Below are 16,278 nucleotides of genomic sequence, written 5' to 3' on the forward strand. Positions count from 1 at the left end.
TCATCGACTTATTTTTATCCCTGTCTTATAATGAAATTATACTATAGCTTAAAAGTAGAATGGGGGGCACGCTATAAATGGAAAAGAGGTTTATTAAAGAGGACTGTATACTGTTGAAACTCTCCAGCATTGTAGGGTGAGCTGCTTAAAATACAGGGCAAGCTGCTTAAGGGATGATTCCATGCAAATGGATTTAGCCCATTTATAGGTGTGGCCTCTTAGAAGTGGAGCCACCACCACCCCGACACAGTTTCCTCCACCTCTGTAATAGACTCTGTGCACCATGAGCATAAATATTCTCAGGGCTTTCAGACTGGAGCGAGTGAAGAGTTGATCTTGCACAGTGGATGTAGGAGGTCAGACCTTCCCCCTCCGATTCCTCAGCTGGGCTGTGTGGTGTGGTAAGCCTAAGGAGCCATGGGCGATGGTGTTCTTTTTTTTATAAGATATTTATTTTAAAAAATTGGATATAAGAAAAAAATAAAAAATAAACATACAAAATAATAAACAATTAAAAACACACATTAATTTTCAATGACATAACTTCCATACCCTTATTTCCTCCGACCTCCTAATACTTCCCTTCTTTGTATTCCAGTTCAATTTGTTAGTTCAGCAAATCCTTACCATTAAACTTTTACCCATTTATAATCCTTTTTTCATGTCTCCTAAAGCATTACAGCTGGAAACCACTTAGTTTCTGTCCAACATCTTTCTAACATTCATTCATTTTACAATATTTCTTTAAATAGTCCTTAAATTTCTTCCAGTCTTCTTTCACCGACTCTTTTCCCTGGTCTCGGATTCTGCCAGTCATCTCAGCCAATTCCATGTAGTCAATCACCTTCATCTGCCACATGGGCGATGGTGTTCTGTATCTGTCAGAGCATCAGCCTCTTTTGTCTAATGAACCTTTCCCCACCTCCCACCAGCTGAATGCAGCGAGGACAACATCTCAATCTCTGCACTGGCAGCATCAAGATGTGACCACAGGTCTGCCTAGAGAGAGCAGCGTCCAGTTGCTTGGAAAAGGAGGAGGCACAGTCACCAACTAACCCACCTATCTTATCTTACAGCAAAAAAAAGATAAATGGCCAGAAGATTTTAGCCTACAACATCAGTGTGGTGATACCCTGTATCCCTCCTAATATTCAGTGTTATTCAATAGTCCCCCCTCTGGTGATATTGGTGTACCGCTTGGGGTCTCTTGGCCAAGTCATCTAGACAAGCTAATTTTGTTGGTCATTTTCTTACTAAATAGATTACAGGTTTAATCCAGATGCTCCATTATACGATCCAGTTCCTGGCATTATAAAGATTTTTTAGTCTTAGTTCAGGCAACCTTGTATTAGAGCATGTTGAATTTCAACACGTATATCTTTAAATGAGTTCAGTTGAAAAAGGGAAAGAAGAAGAGGCAAAAGTTTCTAATGTGGTTTTTGTCATAAAATCTCTTTTTGTCTCGTAACAGCAATCTTGTATCAAAATTAAACTTGCAGAACCACTAACAGTGAAATGACTTTTCTCTCTCCTCACAGTGTTACATTAGCAATATACTATCACATAAAGAACAGGTGAGCACCATTTAAAACTCTTGTTTTGCAAGTCGTTGCATTGATGATGACTACAGCTAGCCATTGGTTACTGAGGTAGCTGTAGCTTGTGTGTTTTATTAATTGGGGCTCTCATGTTGGAGAGGCAATGCTGTTAAGAATCAAAAATTTGTTGCGTGAATATGAAATAGCAAGACTTTAAAACGGGCAGGTATTAGCCACATTTTTCATACCTAAGAAATTGCTGGTGGCTGTAAAGAGCCCTGGGGAACTGAGAGAGAGAAACAGATGCACACACAAACTTACCAAATTAAGGTCTTGGAAACAAAAATCAAAGTGCAACAGATGCGAGTTTTGCATTCAGTAACTTAATTTTTATGCCACCTTCTGTTCATAATGACTTCATAGATAGGGCTGGGCTGCAAATGCGTGCTCCTTGTCTCCCCACTTTCTATGGCTGATGATGAGCTACTTCACTGCAGGAGATTAATGTTAAATATAGCTCTCTGGGGATGAAGGGAGTCTCTTTGAAGACAGGAGCCACAGTAACAGTCATAACACAAGCTTTGTATGGGCTTCTTTGAGGTTTTGCATCCCTTGCAATATATGCATATTGTAATTTATGGCTAGGGGCTCAAAATGTGTTTGCAGGAGGGATGTGTCTTTGCTCCATATGGTTTCTTTAGCACCCCAGGTTGTAACCAGAGTTGTCAAATGGAAGTCTGCTAATGCAAGGTGTCCATTGCCCAATTTTCACTTAGTCCTCCTTTGCACTCCAACACTTGGTACCACATCCCACCCCATTCAGGAGAGTCCTCCGATTTTTCTGGGGGCACAGGAGGCTATAGCGAGGAAGAGATAGGAAAGCTGTGTTCTACTCACACTACTCAAGATCCAGCCACTGAATCCGCACACACAAACACACACCCTTCGGACCATATGCTTACTATTACTCATTTGTCCAGACATCTTGTCTCACCTTAATGCAAGTGCTTGCTAAAAACTTCAAATTTGGCTCATGCTGAGTATCTTGGCATTGGAAACAAGTCTACAAAAGTTATTGATTTAGGGGGGGGTGTTTGTTTGTTGGGTGTAGATGTTTTGCTTGTTTTGTTTGATGACATTGCCAGTTTTGTTCCGTGAAAGGGGTATATTGTGGTTCCCAGGACAGTTTCTTAGATTTCCAACAACTGCAAAGCATACTGTAATGCTGCTGTTAAAAGTTTATTCCAGTCATACCGTGGTTGCCGAATGCCTTGGAACTCATACGTATTGGCTCCCGGACAAACGAAAGCCGTGTCTTGGTTTTCGAACAGTTCCGGAAGTCGAATGGACTCCCAGAACGCATTCTGTTCGAGAACCAAGGTACGACTGTATATAGTTTTATAGCATTTTTGAGTTAGCATTTAGTGCACAACATGGAGGGGAGAGAGCGGGCAAAGGAGATAAAGAACAGGGTATTGCCATATTACCAATTACATGGGTAGTCCTCCTCATCTTATGATGTATTAAAATGCTTCTTAAAGGAATGCAAATGAAAGCTTTACTAACAGCAGTAACATACATTCTCCTGTGTTGCAGGGATTCTGATAGATCACTGGATATTTTTGATGAGAAATCACATCCACTCACGGTAAATTTGATTACCTTAGTTTGACTTGATTGCTTGAGTGCATCCCATATGAACAGGAATAAACCCTGATACCTAGGAAACTGGTGTCTATTTCAGCTTGCTTATAAGGAAAGCCAGATTTTCAGGAAAATAAGAGAGATTTCTTGTCTCTTAGCTTCTGTGCAAAGAAACATTTCAGCCTATACAAAACTAGATTGCTATTTGGCTTCTTATACTTTAAAAAGTGATGCTGCAGAGTGTAATCCCTGGCCAATTGGTCCCGTTCTACATTCTGGCTGTGGTGCAAGACAGCTGATACAGTTTTTGTTTTGTTGGAAGAGCAGTGTTGGACTTCTATAGCTTTGAGCTGGAATCCAAAGAGGGGTATTTATGAAAAATATTTACCCATGCTCATGAATCAGTTTCTCCCTTCTGGTGGTAGCTTCTTGAGTCCCCATAGAATATAGTTCTAGATTGTGTCCCCTATTTTTGAGAGAAGCTAGGGGGCTCCAGTAGGGAGAGGCCTTTAAGGAACTCCTGTGAGCACTCAGCCATTTGGATTCCAGCCTTTGCATATAACCCACTGACCTATTCATGCAGGATATTTTCACAGTACTAACAGCATGATCCTGTGCATGTTTGCTCAGAAATAAGTCCCGCTGTGTTCAGCTTAACTTTTAAATTACTTCTGAACTGTGTCCTGTTTCAGCGTGAAGAGGTTCCAGATGACTACTTTAAACATGACCCTGATCACAAGCACATCTATCGCTTTGTACGTACCCTGTTTAGTGCAGCGCAGCTGACGGCCGAATGTGCAATAGTGACACTGGTAAGCCTTGGTGGTAAGCCCAGTTACCACCATCTTGCATTTATTTATTTTTTTTAATCGGGTTTTGTGAGTTAGATTCATAAGAGTCATAGGACTGTAGAGTAGGAAGGGACCCAAAGGGCATTCGAACTAAACTCCCTGCAATGCAGGAATCAGAGATGGAATAAAGTATGTCTCACGTAATGACTCCTTGTCATTTTTACCTTGCAGCAGTCAGAACTTGATACAAGAAATCCACTAGGTTGATTGCAGCAGTGTCAATAAGCTTGCACCTAAGCTGCCTGTTTGATAACTGTTAGACAAATCCATTGCAGAGGTCGGGGGGCCTGTTGCCTTCCAGGTGTTGTTGGACTTTGACTGTCCATTCAGCATGCCAATGGGAATTGGAGTCCAATCACATGTGAGGCTACTTGATTCCCGCATCCCTTCAGTTCTCTTGTGCTGCAGAAATAGAGGGTAAACGCATTGGGCTACATCTTCTGAATTTGGAATACTTGTGCAGGTAAGTAGCTGTCCTGTAGCCAGTAAGTCTGTCATGACTCGGAACTGAGGCCCTGTTTCAGTGTAAGATTTGCCTCCTCTGCTGTGTTTTTGGAATGGTTCCTGTGAAGGGCTGCAGGTGAAAAATTCCACACAACCTTCAGGAATCTTTCAGTAAACTAGAACTGCCAGAAATGGAATATTCTGCTTCCAGTGCTTTTCTGTATTGAAACAATTCCTGACAGCGCTACGCGTGTGTAAGACTCTAGGAATTTTTCTGAAAGCATTCTGTCGTGTAAGAAAGCAACCGTTAAAAAATTTGGTCACTTAAACATTAAAAAGTTCATCTGCCACTAGTTGGCACTGTTTCACCATGGAAAGGAGCAAAAGTTTTCAGTCAGTTGGGAGTTACCTTTCCCGCCTTCTGTACATGATCTTGAAGCTGAAAATATGGCAGTGCTGTGAGGTTGCTTGATTCTAATGTGTTTTAGCTAATGGAGTTCATTTTAAATTGGTGAATAAAATGTATATGTAGATGTGTATCATGAATGTACAGTGAGTGTAAACTCTCAAACACTCGTGAATAGGGAGCATATCAGTAATTAAGTTAGCAGTGATGTTGAGTACCGTATTTTTCGCCCTATAGGACGCACCGTCCCATAAGGCGCACCTAGTTTTTTTGGGGGGGGGAAATAAAGGGGGGGAATTATTTCCCCCCCAGGCGCGGGGCTGGGGCGGGGGAAGCTTCCCCCAACCCCAACCCACAAACAGGCAGCTCTCTGCAAGCCGTGGGAGCCCAGCGCTGGCTCTCGCTGCTTGCTGAGAGGTCCGCAAAGCCTGGACGCGCTGAGCTCAGCACGCGCAGGCTTCAGCATGCAGGCAACTCTCCGCAAGCAGCGGGAGCCCAGCGCTGGGCTCCCGCTGCTTGCGGAGAGGTGCGCAAAGCCTGGAGAGCGAGAGGGGTTGGTGCGCACCGACCCCTCTCGCTCTCCAGGCTTCAGCGAAAGCCTGCATTCGCCCCATAGGACGCACACACATTTCCCCTTCATTTTTGGAGGGGGAAAAGTGTGTCCTGTAGGGCAAAAAATACGGTAGTTTTGATTAGTCTTGGTTAAGAAAAATGCAAATTCTTAAAATGTGCAATACTTTTTTTATTCATCTTCACTTTACAATACCACCCTTCATAGTGAGTGCAATATGTTTGGTCTGCTTGAAAACAAAAACATTTCTGGTGATGTAGATGGAAGAAGTTGCAGGAAATCAGACTAAAACTACTCCTTCAAGTGTTTGACTACATCATAGATTTTACTTGATTGAAACATTTACTGTGCATGCTTTATTAGCCCTATTCTGGTGTCCTTTACTCCTGTGTTCAACAACATGGAAGCAAGGATCAAGATCACGCCAAGTAGCCCTGCCCTGGGTTTTGTGTGTTTCTGCTTTGACGGCTTTCTGCTCAGTGCAAACATCAGTAGCAAGGGGAACCTCACACATACAGTGGTGCCTCGCAAGAATCCGTTCTGTGATTCTCTTCGTCTAGCGGTTTTTTCGTCTTGCGAAGCAAGACCATTGAAGGATTAGTGGATTAGCGCTATTAGCGGCTTTTAGCGGCTTATCTGCTGATCGGATCAGCTGATAAGCGGCTTAGCGGCTTAGAAAAAGGGGGGGAGGAAAAAACCAGCAGGAACTCGCAAGACATTGTCGTCTTGCGAAGCAAGCCCATAGGAAATTCGTTTTGCGAAGCACCTCCAAAACGGAAAACTCTTTTGTCTAGCGAGTTTTCCGTCTTGCGAGGCATTCGTCTTGCGGGGCACCACTGTATAACCCTGAACTATTACAAATTCTGGGGATTCAAGCATAGTTGTGAAACCTCTTTGCTACAGATGTTAATGCTGTGTGCATGGACATCAGAGGAGACATGCACAATGTTGAGGGCAAAGGGCTAATCTAAGCAGCCCCGCTTCTCATTTCCAAGTTGCTCAATATGGGAGCAAAGAACACCCAAAGAGGACTCTTGGGTCATTACAATCTTAAGAACAGTTTTCTTCATCTGCAGGTTTACTTGGAAAGGCTCTTAACCTATGCAGAGATTGACATTTGCCCAAGTAACTGGAAGAGAATAGTTCTAGGTGCTATTCTGCTAGCTTCTAAGGTGTGGGATGATCAGGCCGTGTGGAATGTGGATTACTGCCAAATACTGAAGGATATTACAGTTGAAGACATGTAAGTTGCAAGCTTTAGTTAAATTTGCTCATCTGTGTCTTAGCCCAGATAGTTTGAAAATACACCTTTACTCCATGATATATTTAGTATGTAATATGCCTTCAACTAATTCAAATCAGGTTTTGAATGGTGTGCATGTGACTTCTTGTGGTTTTCTTTGTGTAACAGTAGTTTGTGAGCACAATTTTTATCAGACCCTGCAAGTTGCAATGAGCAGTTTGACCCGGGCCTAGTAATATGGTGCTTGTTCCTTAATACTTTTGCGGGGGGGGGGGGGGGCGGAGAGACACAAATCCAAACTTGTTTGGTTTTCACTTTAATAGAGCTCTGGTCTTGGGAAAAAAGGACTTCTGCTTGCTATTCACTAACTTAGGCTGAACAGTGTGGAATTTCATTGGTCTTGTTTATCCGAATGAGCCACTGGTACATAGTGCTGGGGAGGATTCGGTGTTCATGGTGCATGTTGGCACCAATGACATGGGCAAATGACATCCTGGAAGCTAAATTTAAGTTGCTAGGTTGGATGCTGATAGCCTGGACCTCCTTTGGCATCCAAGGGTCCAACCATCTCTCTAGACTGTTTCCTGCTACTGATACATTTAAAGAATTTCTTCTTGTTGGTCTTAATGTTTTCAGCCATGTGTTCCTCAAATAATTTTTTGAAAATTCCTTACTATCTGCTTGCATTTGGGGGAGGGGGTTTCGCGTTCCTTTTTGTTTCCTTCATTTGGACAAGGCTTGAAGGAAGCCGCCTTGCCTCCAATAGCTTCTTGAACCCTTGCTTGTTAAACAGAACTGGCCATGATGGACCAGGAATGAGACCTTCACAATAGATAGCTTGATGAAGATGTTGCAGCAGCCATGAAAAAGGCAAATTCCCTGCTAGGGATCATTAGGAAAGGAATTGAAAATAAAGCTGCGGGTATCATAATGCCACTATAGAAATCTATGGTGCGACTGCATTTAGAATACTTTGTACAGTTCTTGTCACCTCATATCAAAAAGGATATTGTGTAGTGGGAAAAGGTTGAAATGAGGGCCTCCAAAATGACCAAGGGGATGGAGCGACTCCCCTGTGAAGAAAGGTTGCCGTGAATTGAAGTTGCAGGCATCTGTGAGAACAGAATGTTAGACTAGATGGGCTATTGGCTTGATCCAGAAGGCTCCTCTTAGGGTCTTAAAGTGCCTCATGCCCAAGTCTGTCACCCATCTCCTCCAGTGCAGCAGCTGAATTTTGCTTACATTATGTCAGGGAACTGACATCGGAGCAAGAGGCGGAGGGAAGGCTCTCTCTCTGTGTCCAGTTCTGGGCACCACAGTTCAAGAAGGACACTGACAAACTGGAACGTGTCCAGAGGAGGGCAACCAAAATGGTCAAAGACCTGGAAACGATTCCTTATGAGGAACGGCTAAGGGAGCTGGGCATGTTTAGCCTGGAGAAGAGGAGGTTAAGGGGTGATATGATAGCCATGTTCAAATATATAAAAGGATGTCATATAGAGGAGGGAGAAAGGTTGTTTTCTGCTGCTCCAGAGAAGCGGACACGGAGCAATGGATCCAAACTACAAGAAAGAAGATTCCACCTAAACATTAGGAAGAACTTCCTGACAGTAAGAGCTGTTCGACAGTGGAATTTGCTGCCAAGGAGTGTGGTGGGGTCTCCTTCTTTGGAGGTCTTTAAGCAGAGGCTTGACAACCATATGTCAGGAGTGCTCTGATGGTGTTTCCTGCTTGGCAGGGGGTTGGACTCGATGGCCCTTGATTCTATGAAATGATGCTGGAGAAGGGCCCAGCAGGGAGAGAGGCAGCTCCGCAGATGGGGAAGCAAATCAGCGCAACACCAGGGATATAGAGGGGCTGATGGGGGAATCGGCGAGAGGGCTCCAGGACTCTTCACTGGACACCAGCGGGGAGAGCACGGGTCCTCCGCTACCCACGCCCACCCTGCGCAGAAGACTTCCGCGCAGAGAGAGTAGGAGGAGACTGGGTGTCAAATAACTTTTATGTTGGAAAAGATTTAAGAAACGCCCACTGACGGATTCTGCTAGCGACTGAGGCAGCCACGAAGTGAAGGGCTGCCCAGACTGAAAGGTTTAGCAAGGCAACAAAGCCTGGAGAGGCGGCAACTTACGCATGAGCAACCCATACACATTATAGATTAAGCACAGCTTGTTGTGTTGTCCAAACCTTGGCAAATTGTGGCCAACCTTAACTATGGCTTCTTAAAACAATCCAGGTTCAAACTTTTTGTTGATCTTAAAATGGAAGTAGAAACTTCTGCATCCTTTGTGACTACAGCACCATATTCACTTAGCTATGGTTTAGCGTTATTGTGTTGTGTCTGAAATGAATTCTCAAACTTGTAAAAACAGAACATAAAATATTCAGAGGTGACCCCCAAAGCGAAATGTATTTTTGCTTTTTAAAAAACTATTTTTTACCTTGTACTTGTAAATGTTAACTCTGAATCTTGAGACAAGCATCTAGGAAGGAGTTGTCCAGCCGCAGCAAGTTGTCCTTTTTCTAGAGCGTGCATTGAGAAGCATGACTTTTAATTTGTGATAAGATGATTAATGAAAAAGAGAAGTGTTCTAGGCAGATGAGGGAGTTAATTGGGTTTCTTAAAAGATCTGCCTCTTAGTTTGGGGGGGGGGAGATGTATAAAGCTGGCCAACAGAATAATGCATCAGAATTTTCCTTGCACTGCACTTCTGATTCTGTAACAAGAAATCTGAAATGAGGAAAAGGGAAAATGTTGTTTGTTGAAACCCTTTGCCATATAAATAGCTGCTTTAATGGAGTGTCTTAATAAGAGTGGGAAAAACCTCTAGCCACGCAGCTGCTAATCCTGTAGATTACAGTGTGCATAAAAGAGGGGACATGCTGTTCATTCTTGGGCTACATGTGATAGTAAATAAAGCAACACAAACACATGGGGCCTTTTTGCCTTTCCTAGCTTCTAAACCCTTATTAATAGACTTGTTAATCCGGCAAAGTATTGTAATTTTTACACAATTAAAATGTATTAGCGAGCTCTGTACAAAAGGGGCAAATGAAGCCCTGATCAGCTGATCATCCAAACATTATCTGATTTACATTTCTATAAGCTTTATGACCATATGAGCAGGAAATTAATTCTGGCAGGGGGCTTAATGGTCCTCCTGTCCATCCTGCTCGAAGCAGACCACACAAAGCTCCTATTCTCATTGAGACTTGCCATCTAGATGATACATTCCTCTTTGTTTTCTGTCTCTTCAACTAAAATGCCAATATAAAAAAAGAATGATACTTCTCCTCATCTCCCCCCACCCTGCAAATCTTTGTGAGTGAGGAAGAGTTAACAAGAAATTGAAAATTTGACATGCAATTGTGAGTTATGCAGTTCCCGTTTTTTATGGGGAAAACTCTGTTGTCTTGGGTTGATAGGCGGCTTTTGATTTGCTCAGAGTTAATGGAGGTGGGGTGGGTTTTTTGTTTTTGTTTTAACCAGATTTGCTTGAAACTGGTTTAAATATAGTGATAAATATGGGCTGTCGGCAGTGTCATAAGGCAGCAACTGTTGTCACTGGGATGTGCCTCTGGGCCTGAAGTTTCGCGCCTCCTCTCCTTTCTACACCTTTGCCTTGCACTTCCCATCCTCTCTTGGATCTCTGTGGGGAGTACCAGCATATTTCAGAAGTACTAGAAAGCCCAGTGCTTTGTTCTGGTTTCTTACGCAGCAAACACTTTGGGCATAGCTTTTTAAAACATTTTGTCGGTCACATGAAAATCAGCCCTTGTTAATGTTGACATTTCATGTGTTCGGGTTTGAAGACATTTCTTCCCATCCTTGTGACTATGCTAATTTGGGCTAGGGAATTATTCTATATTTCATTAGGAGATGAGCAAATGAGTTTAGTGTGCTAATAGGGTCTTAACACTGTATTTTAAATGTAAATGCGTAATAGTGGAAAAAGCACACAATTCCACTGCTTTTGAATTGGCAAAAAAAATAGGCGCATTCAAATAAATGCAACGTACCGCACATTGTAAATCTGTATTCGACCGAAAGTAGAACCATGCCTTTTGACGTTTGGACCGATGGAGATGTTGCTATGTATCAGCTCATAGTAAGATTCTGTTTGGGATATGAAGCAAGTATTACTTTTGAGACCCATTACCGGTTCTGATTTTTTGCAAGTACTCTTCTAACCATTCTGAAGAGGTGCTGCCCCGCACCTGAATCCATAGGATAGATTTCAGTAAAATAGCATGTAAGGCAGCCTTTAAAGAATTCCTCCTCCTGTCTTGTGCTGATATATATCCTCCCGGGAGTCTCGGGGCGAAGAACTCCTTCGCCTACCTAATGCTGCTTGCTTGCTTATTTATTTATTGCTGGAGATGAATCCATGTTGCCTCAAGAGGCTTTTTACTCCCAGATAATAGCAGCAGCAGCTCTTCAGAGATCCATTTGTTGCCGTGGTGATATGCCTACTTCTTTTGTTGGTCCGCCTCTACTTCAACAAACCCCCTTCCTGTTATCAACCTGGTGAAAATGTCTGCAAGTTCTTCAGAGCTAATCAACAGCACACATCATTCTTTTCATCTGATAACTATAGCGCAGGGTCTTGTAAGAATGAGAATGGAGTATGAATTGTGTACAGCTGTGCTAATGGAACTCTAAAGGACAGCGCTTCTAAGTCAGCAAAGTGAGTGCATGACAGAACATAACCTTTTCTCCCGAGCTGGAGGTCCCAGAATTCAAATTGCATCTAACATGATGAGCACATTCACTTTGTCCCATTAAAAAAAATAAAAATGCTTCAGATGCAATCAACATTCATTTTCGGGGGGGGGGGTTGCTTGCAACACTGAATAATATTAAGATGCTTATTTTGTCTGTTTCTGTCATCACTTTTACCCTAGGAATGAAATGGAAAGACACTTCTTGGAGCTACTGCAGTTCAATATCAATGTTCCTGCCAGTGTTTACGCCAAATACTACTTTGACCTTCGCTCCTTAGCAGATGACAACAACCTGAACTTTCTGCTGGAGCCCCTTAGTAAAGAGCGAGCACAGAAACTAGAGGTAATGGTCTGAGACTTGGTGTGCTGGGTACTTGGTTTGCGTTACAACAGCTTCTGTCCCTTCTTAATCACATTAGTGTGGCTTGCTAAGCTTTTTTGGTTTTGTTTCATTGGAGGGTTTAACCTCTTAGTTGCAGGAATCCTTCTTTTAAAGGTAATCCTTTCTTAGGAAAAGAGTAAGAAAGAATAGAAAGGTCAAGAAACCAGACAGAGTTGATTAAGACAATTATGACTCTGTGTGCTGACCAACGCATTCTGTTCATAATTGTACATTACAACATACATTCTATAAAAAAGGTAAAGGGACCCCTGACCATTAGGTCCAGTCATGACCAACTCTGGGGTTGCAGCACTCATCTCGTCTATTGGCCGAGGGAGCCAGCATACAGCTTCTGCACAGAAACGCCTTTTACCTTCCCGCTGGAGCGGTACCTATTTATCTACTTGCACTTTGACGTGCTTTCGAACTGCTACATTGGCAGGAGCAGGGACCAAGCAACAGGAGCTCACTCCGTCGTGGGGATTCGAACCGCCGACCTTCTGATCCACAAGCCCTAGGCTCTGTGGTTTAACCCACAGCGCCACCCGCGTCCCGTTTACATACAGGCTTTAAGGTGTCACTAATGATACCTGAAGAAAGCATGGCAAAGCCTCTTCTTGATCACTTCACTTTGTTAACTTAGGGAAGAAAAGGACACGTGAATTACGTTAACTCACACCCATCTGCAGGTTCCATAACTTGTGTGTGTGCGCGCGCACGCCCAGTCCAGTCCAATGCATGTCTGAAGTAAGTCCCACTGGGTTCTGCTGGGCTTATTTCCCGGTAAGTGGATATAGGATTGCAGTCTCAGTGAACTTTAGTTATCTGCTTCCCAAAGGTGACTTGGCTTTGAGCCTCGAAGAAGAAAGGGTCAACCTGTTGGAATAATTTCTGTGTTCCCTTATACTTGTTCCTGATGCTATACATCTCTCTCTCTCTCTCTCTCTCTCTCTCTCTCTCTCTCTCTCTCTCAGCTGTTTCACTTATTGTGAGAGAAAAAATACAATTCCATCTTAGAAAGACATGCATGAATTGTAAGGACTGAAGTGTGTAGTGCACGTTTTTTTCTCAGCTGCAATTATACAAATTGAATGTGGTGCAGTGGTTATGCTAAGGCTCAGGACATCTTGGTTATGTGGGGCATATCCTACCTGGAGGGCTCTCTGTGCAAACAGTGTGCAGAATAATCTTGAGCTGGAGGGAAAGAGGAGATCCCTTCACATATCCAGAACAATGTGAGCCAGTTTGGAAGTCAAGTAGAAGTTCTGATGGAGTGGTGTGGCTTCTCATGTCAAGATATATGTTATCAAAACAAGAACCTGAAAGGTGTTGAATATAGTCCCTGCCAACATAGCGGAATGCCCATTGTTTCTCCTGAAGTTGTGAAAAAGATATGTAATGAACTTGGCAAGACAGACTGAACCACAGTGCTGCTTTGGGTGCTAAAAATCACCTATACAGATTAAGCAAATGTTTCAAAGGGAGTCTGGGTATTGGTTCAAAAATACTAAGCAAATGAAGCTTTACTTGGAAGTATGTTGAATGTGCAGCCCTCTAAAGGGACAGTGAAGTTATTTACTGAAAAGTAGTGTCTTAAATCTTCACCAAATGCAATTAAAGTGTCCATTTTCAGGCAGGTGTGTGATGCCGTTGGACGCTGCTGCTTAAAGAATGTTTCCGTTTGAGAATTGAAAAACCTAGTTAGTAAATTGGCCTGGAGCCTGCAGAAGAAGCATTCAGATCAATATGAGCCTAGGTTTGTGGTTGGTTTTTTTTTTGTCTGCTACTTCTGAATCAGTAAAGTGAGAGGTAATACAGTTAAACAGATGCTGAGAGGGAGTGCCTGAGATTCCTGGTTCTCATCCTACTGAGCTCATATTTCTGGCTTGAACATGTTTTCTAGGCTATCTCCAGGCTGTGTGAGGACAAATACAAAGATTTGTCAAAAGCTGCTATGAGACGATCATTCAGTGCTGATAACTTAGTTGGGATCCGCCGTACTAACGCCATCCTCTCTTGAGTAAGATGGGAAGCTGCGATCTTGTGGCGCCAGGATTCCTATCGGCCGGGGATACCACCTCCACTCCAAGCTCACAAGTCAACAGCGATGGCGTCTTCCAGCCAGCGGACGGGGTGAGCACTGCAAGCCAAGGGAGCCCAGAGCCAGAGGAGCGTGATTCCAGGTGGAGGGGGGGAGAGATGGAACCTCTTTCCAATGGGCACACTCCATTAAAAACCAAGAGGTTAAAAAACTTTTGAGTCTTCCCCCCTTTTCTCCTCACTGTCCCTCACCCCCCCCCAAAAAAAAACCCCACAGATGTTTGCTTACTGTGTAGGCCTATAGCTGTGAACTATGTGAGTTTTTAATAATGACTAGTTTTACATTTTAGAATTTGAACATTAACACGACAGTAGTCGCGACGTTCTTCCCCCTCTCAGTCATCCAGGACCAGGCTGCAGTTGCCTTTCAGTGCAGTGTTAAATGCTAACACAGTATAAAACCAGTCTGGGACTAATGCTACGGCATTGACCAGTGAAGGGTTCTTCCCTCCCTCTCCTCACCACACATTTACTAGCAAGACTCTTGATTCCTACACTGGAAAAGACCAAGGAGCTGCTGAGCAGCAAGCTGTGCTAATGGTTTAAATGCAAAACCCGACACTTGAGATGGTCGAGGGACTGGAAACCTTTGGGGACAGGAGCAGAGAAATGGTCTTCCGTGTTCACTGATTTGAAAGCCAGTTCGTCAGGGTCCATTTCTTGTCAACTATGGTGCTTCTCACGTTCTTATACTTCTAGTTGAGCCCTGGGAGAGACGCAGTCTGCATAATACACTTTCTTTTGCCTGAAGCGCTGAATAGAGCTGCATTGAAAGCTTAGCCTGAACAAATGTACTGACTTGGCGATGAACAGACAATAAGGCTGCTCTGCTAAACACTTCCACTACAAACAATGGATATGGAGCAAGGTTTTCTTTTGTCCCGTGCTGCCAAAAAGCTTTAAATTCACAATGGAGAACTATTTTGAAGGTGCTGGACGTGTTGATGAGGGAGGTATGATGATCTTCAGTTCATATCATTACTCTTGAAAACACTTTTTCCCCTTTTAAAACCTACTATATAATGTTCCTTGCTCTGGAAGTGAACTTCTAAACATTGGCTTTTTGTGTAAATTAATTTTGCTTGTCCAGAATGGGAATTTGGGGTGAATCAAGTTTTCTGCTCCTAAAAGTAGGAAGCAACCTGGATTACAAACCTTCACCACTCCAAGTCAAATGATCTAAACAGTTTATACATTGAAAGCAGTCCCTATTGCAATCTGGTACCTTTTGCTATTACTTAATATCCAGCCCAACTTGCTTCTTGAATTGTCAGTGGCACTTGGACTGTTAGGCCCCATCTGCATTTAAAGCAGTATCATACCACTTTAAACTGCCATCATTTTCCCCCAAAGAATTCTGGGAAGTGTGGTTTGTTAAGGGTGCTGAGATTCATTAGCAGACCCCTTTTCTCCCTACAGAGCTACAATTCTCAGAGTGGTTTAGCAGGCAATCCCTCTTTCCAGGGACCTCTGGGAATTGTAGCTCCTTGAAGAAAATAAGGGTCTTCTGACAACATTCAGCACCTTAAGAAACTACAGTTCTCAGCATTCTTCGGGGGATGCCATGACTGTTTAAAGGGGTAGGAAACCATTTTAAATGCAAAGTGCAGATGGAGCCAAAGTCTCATGCTGTATTTTAACCTACCAGCTCTAGGCAGGCATTCTACAGAGTCTGTGATTTCAGGTATTAATCACAATTCAGTTTTGAAACAAATGCTACATCTTCAGGTGGCTTTCCTTTCTCATGTTTGTATTAAAAGAGAAGCTAATAATAAACTCTATTTTAATTAAGATCAGGTGGAGTTAGTGTGCTTTGTATGTCTCGGTCCCAAGTTTCTTGGATAAAAATGTTCCTTGGGAGGAAATGTAGAAGAGCCCTGAACCAAGGTGCACTGAAATAGTCTTTAGTGGTGCCTGCTAGATTGCATCCAATGTCTCAATGTTACTACAAAAGTTTTCTGCCTGATTTTTCAGTCCAGAAGACTCAATCCAGAGCAGCCTATGCTAATCAAACAATGAAATCAGTAGTACCAAATCAACGACACACAACAGCCTCTGCATAAAGCAATAAAAACAGCTGGATATAAACATTCACAAGATCTAGAAGGCTAGATCAGGATGTGGAATCTGGCTCTTCACAATGATGTTGGGCTTCAGCTCCAGCCAGCATTCCCAGTTAGCAGCAATAATGGGAGTTATAATCCAGCTATATCTAGAGGGCCATAAGTTCCCCATTCATGGTCCGGACAAATAAAGCCATATTTTCTGGCATCAAAAACACTTCTCAACCTCAGAGGTGTCCTGCAGAGAGCATTCCATACATGGAGACAGCACCACTGAAATGATGCAATAGCCATCTACCACTCTCCTCTCC

General features: G+C 43.1%; 1 protein-coding gene across 1 annotated transcript in view; it reads left to right on the forward strand.

Moving 5' to 3' along the window:
* Positions 1-15,695, forward strand: part of CCNYL1 (cyclin Y like 1) — a 33,536-nt gene extending 17,841 nt beyond the window's left edge. Inside the window, exons 5-10 of the mRNA XM_082206517.1 lie at positions 1,539-1,574; positions 3,135-3,186; positions 3,875-3,994; positions 6,531-6,697; positions 11,603-11,765; positions 13,708-15,695. Coding sequence (XP_082062643.1) covers positions 1,539-1,574; positions 3,135-3,186; positions 3,875-3,994; positions 6,531-6,697; positions 11,603-11,765; positions 13,708-13,824 — 655 coding nt within the window. The 3' untranslated portion in view covers positions 13,825-15,695. The remainder of the gene's footprint in view (positions 1-1,538; positions 1,575-3,134; positions 3,187-3,874; positions 3,995-6,530; positions 6,698-11,602; positions 11,766-13,707) is intronic.
* The last annotated feature ends 583 nt before the right edge of the window (positions 15,696-16,278 follow it).

This window comes from Podarcis vaucheri (genome assembly GCF_965113315.1).
Source record: "Podarcis vaucheri genome assembly, chromosome: 1".
NCBI classification, from domain to species: Eukaryota; Metazoa; Chordata; class Lepidosauria; order Squamata; family Lacertidae; genus Podarcis; species Podarcis vaucheri.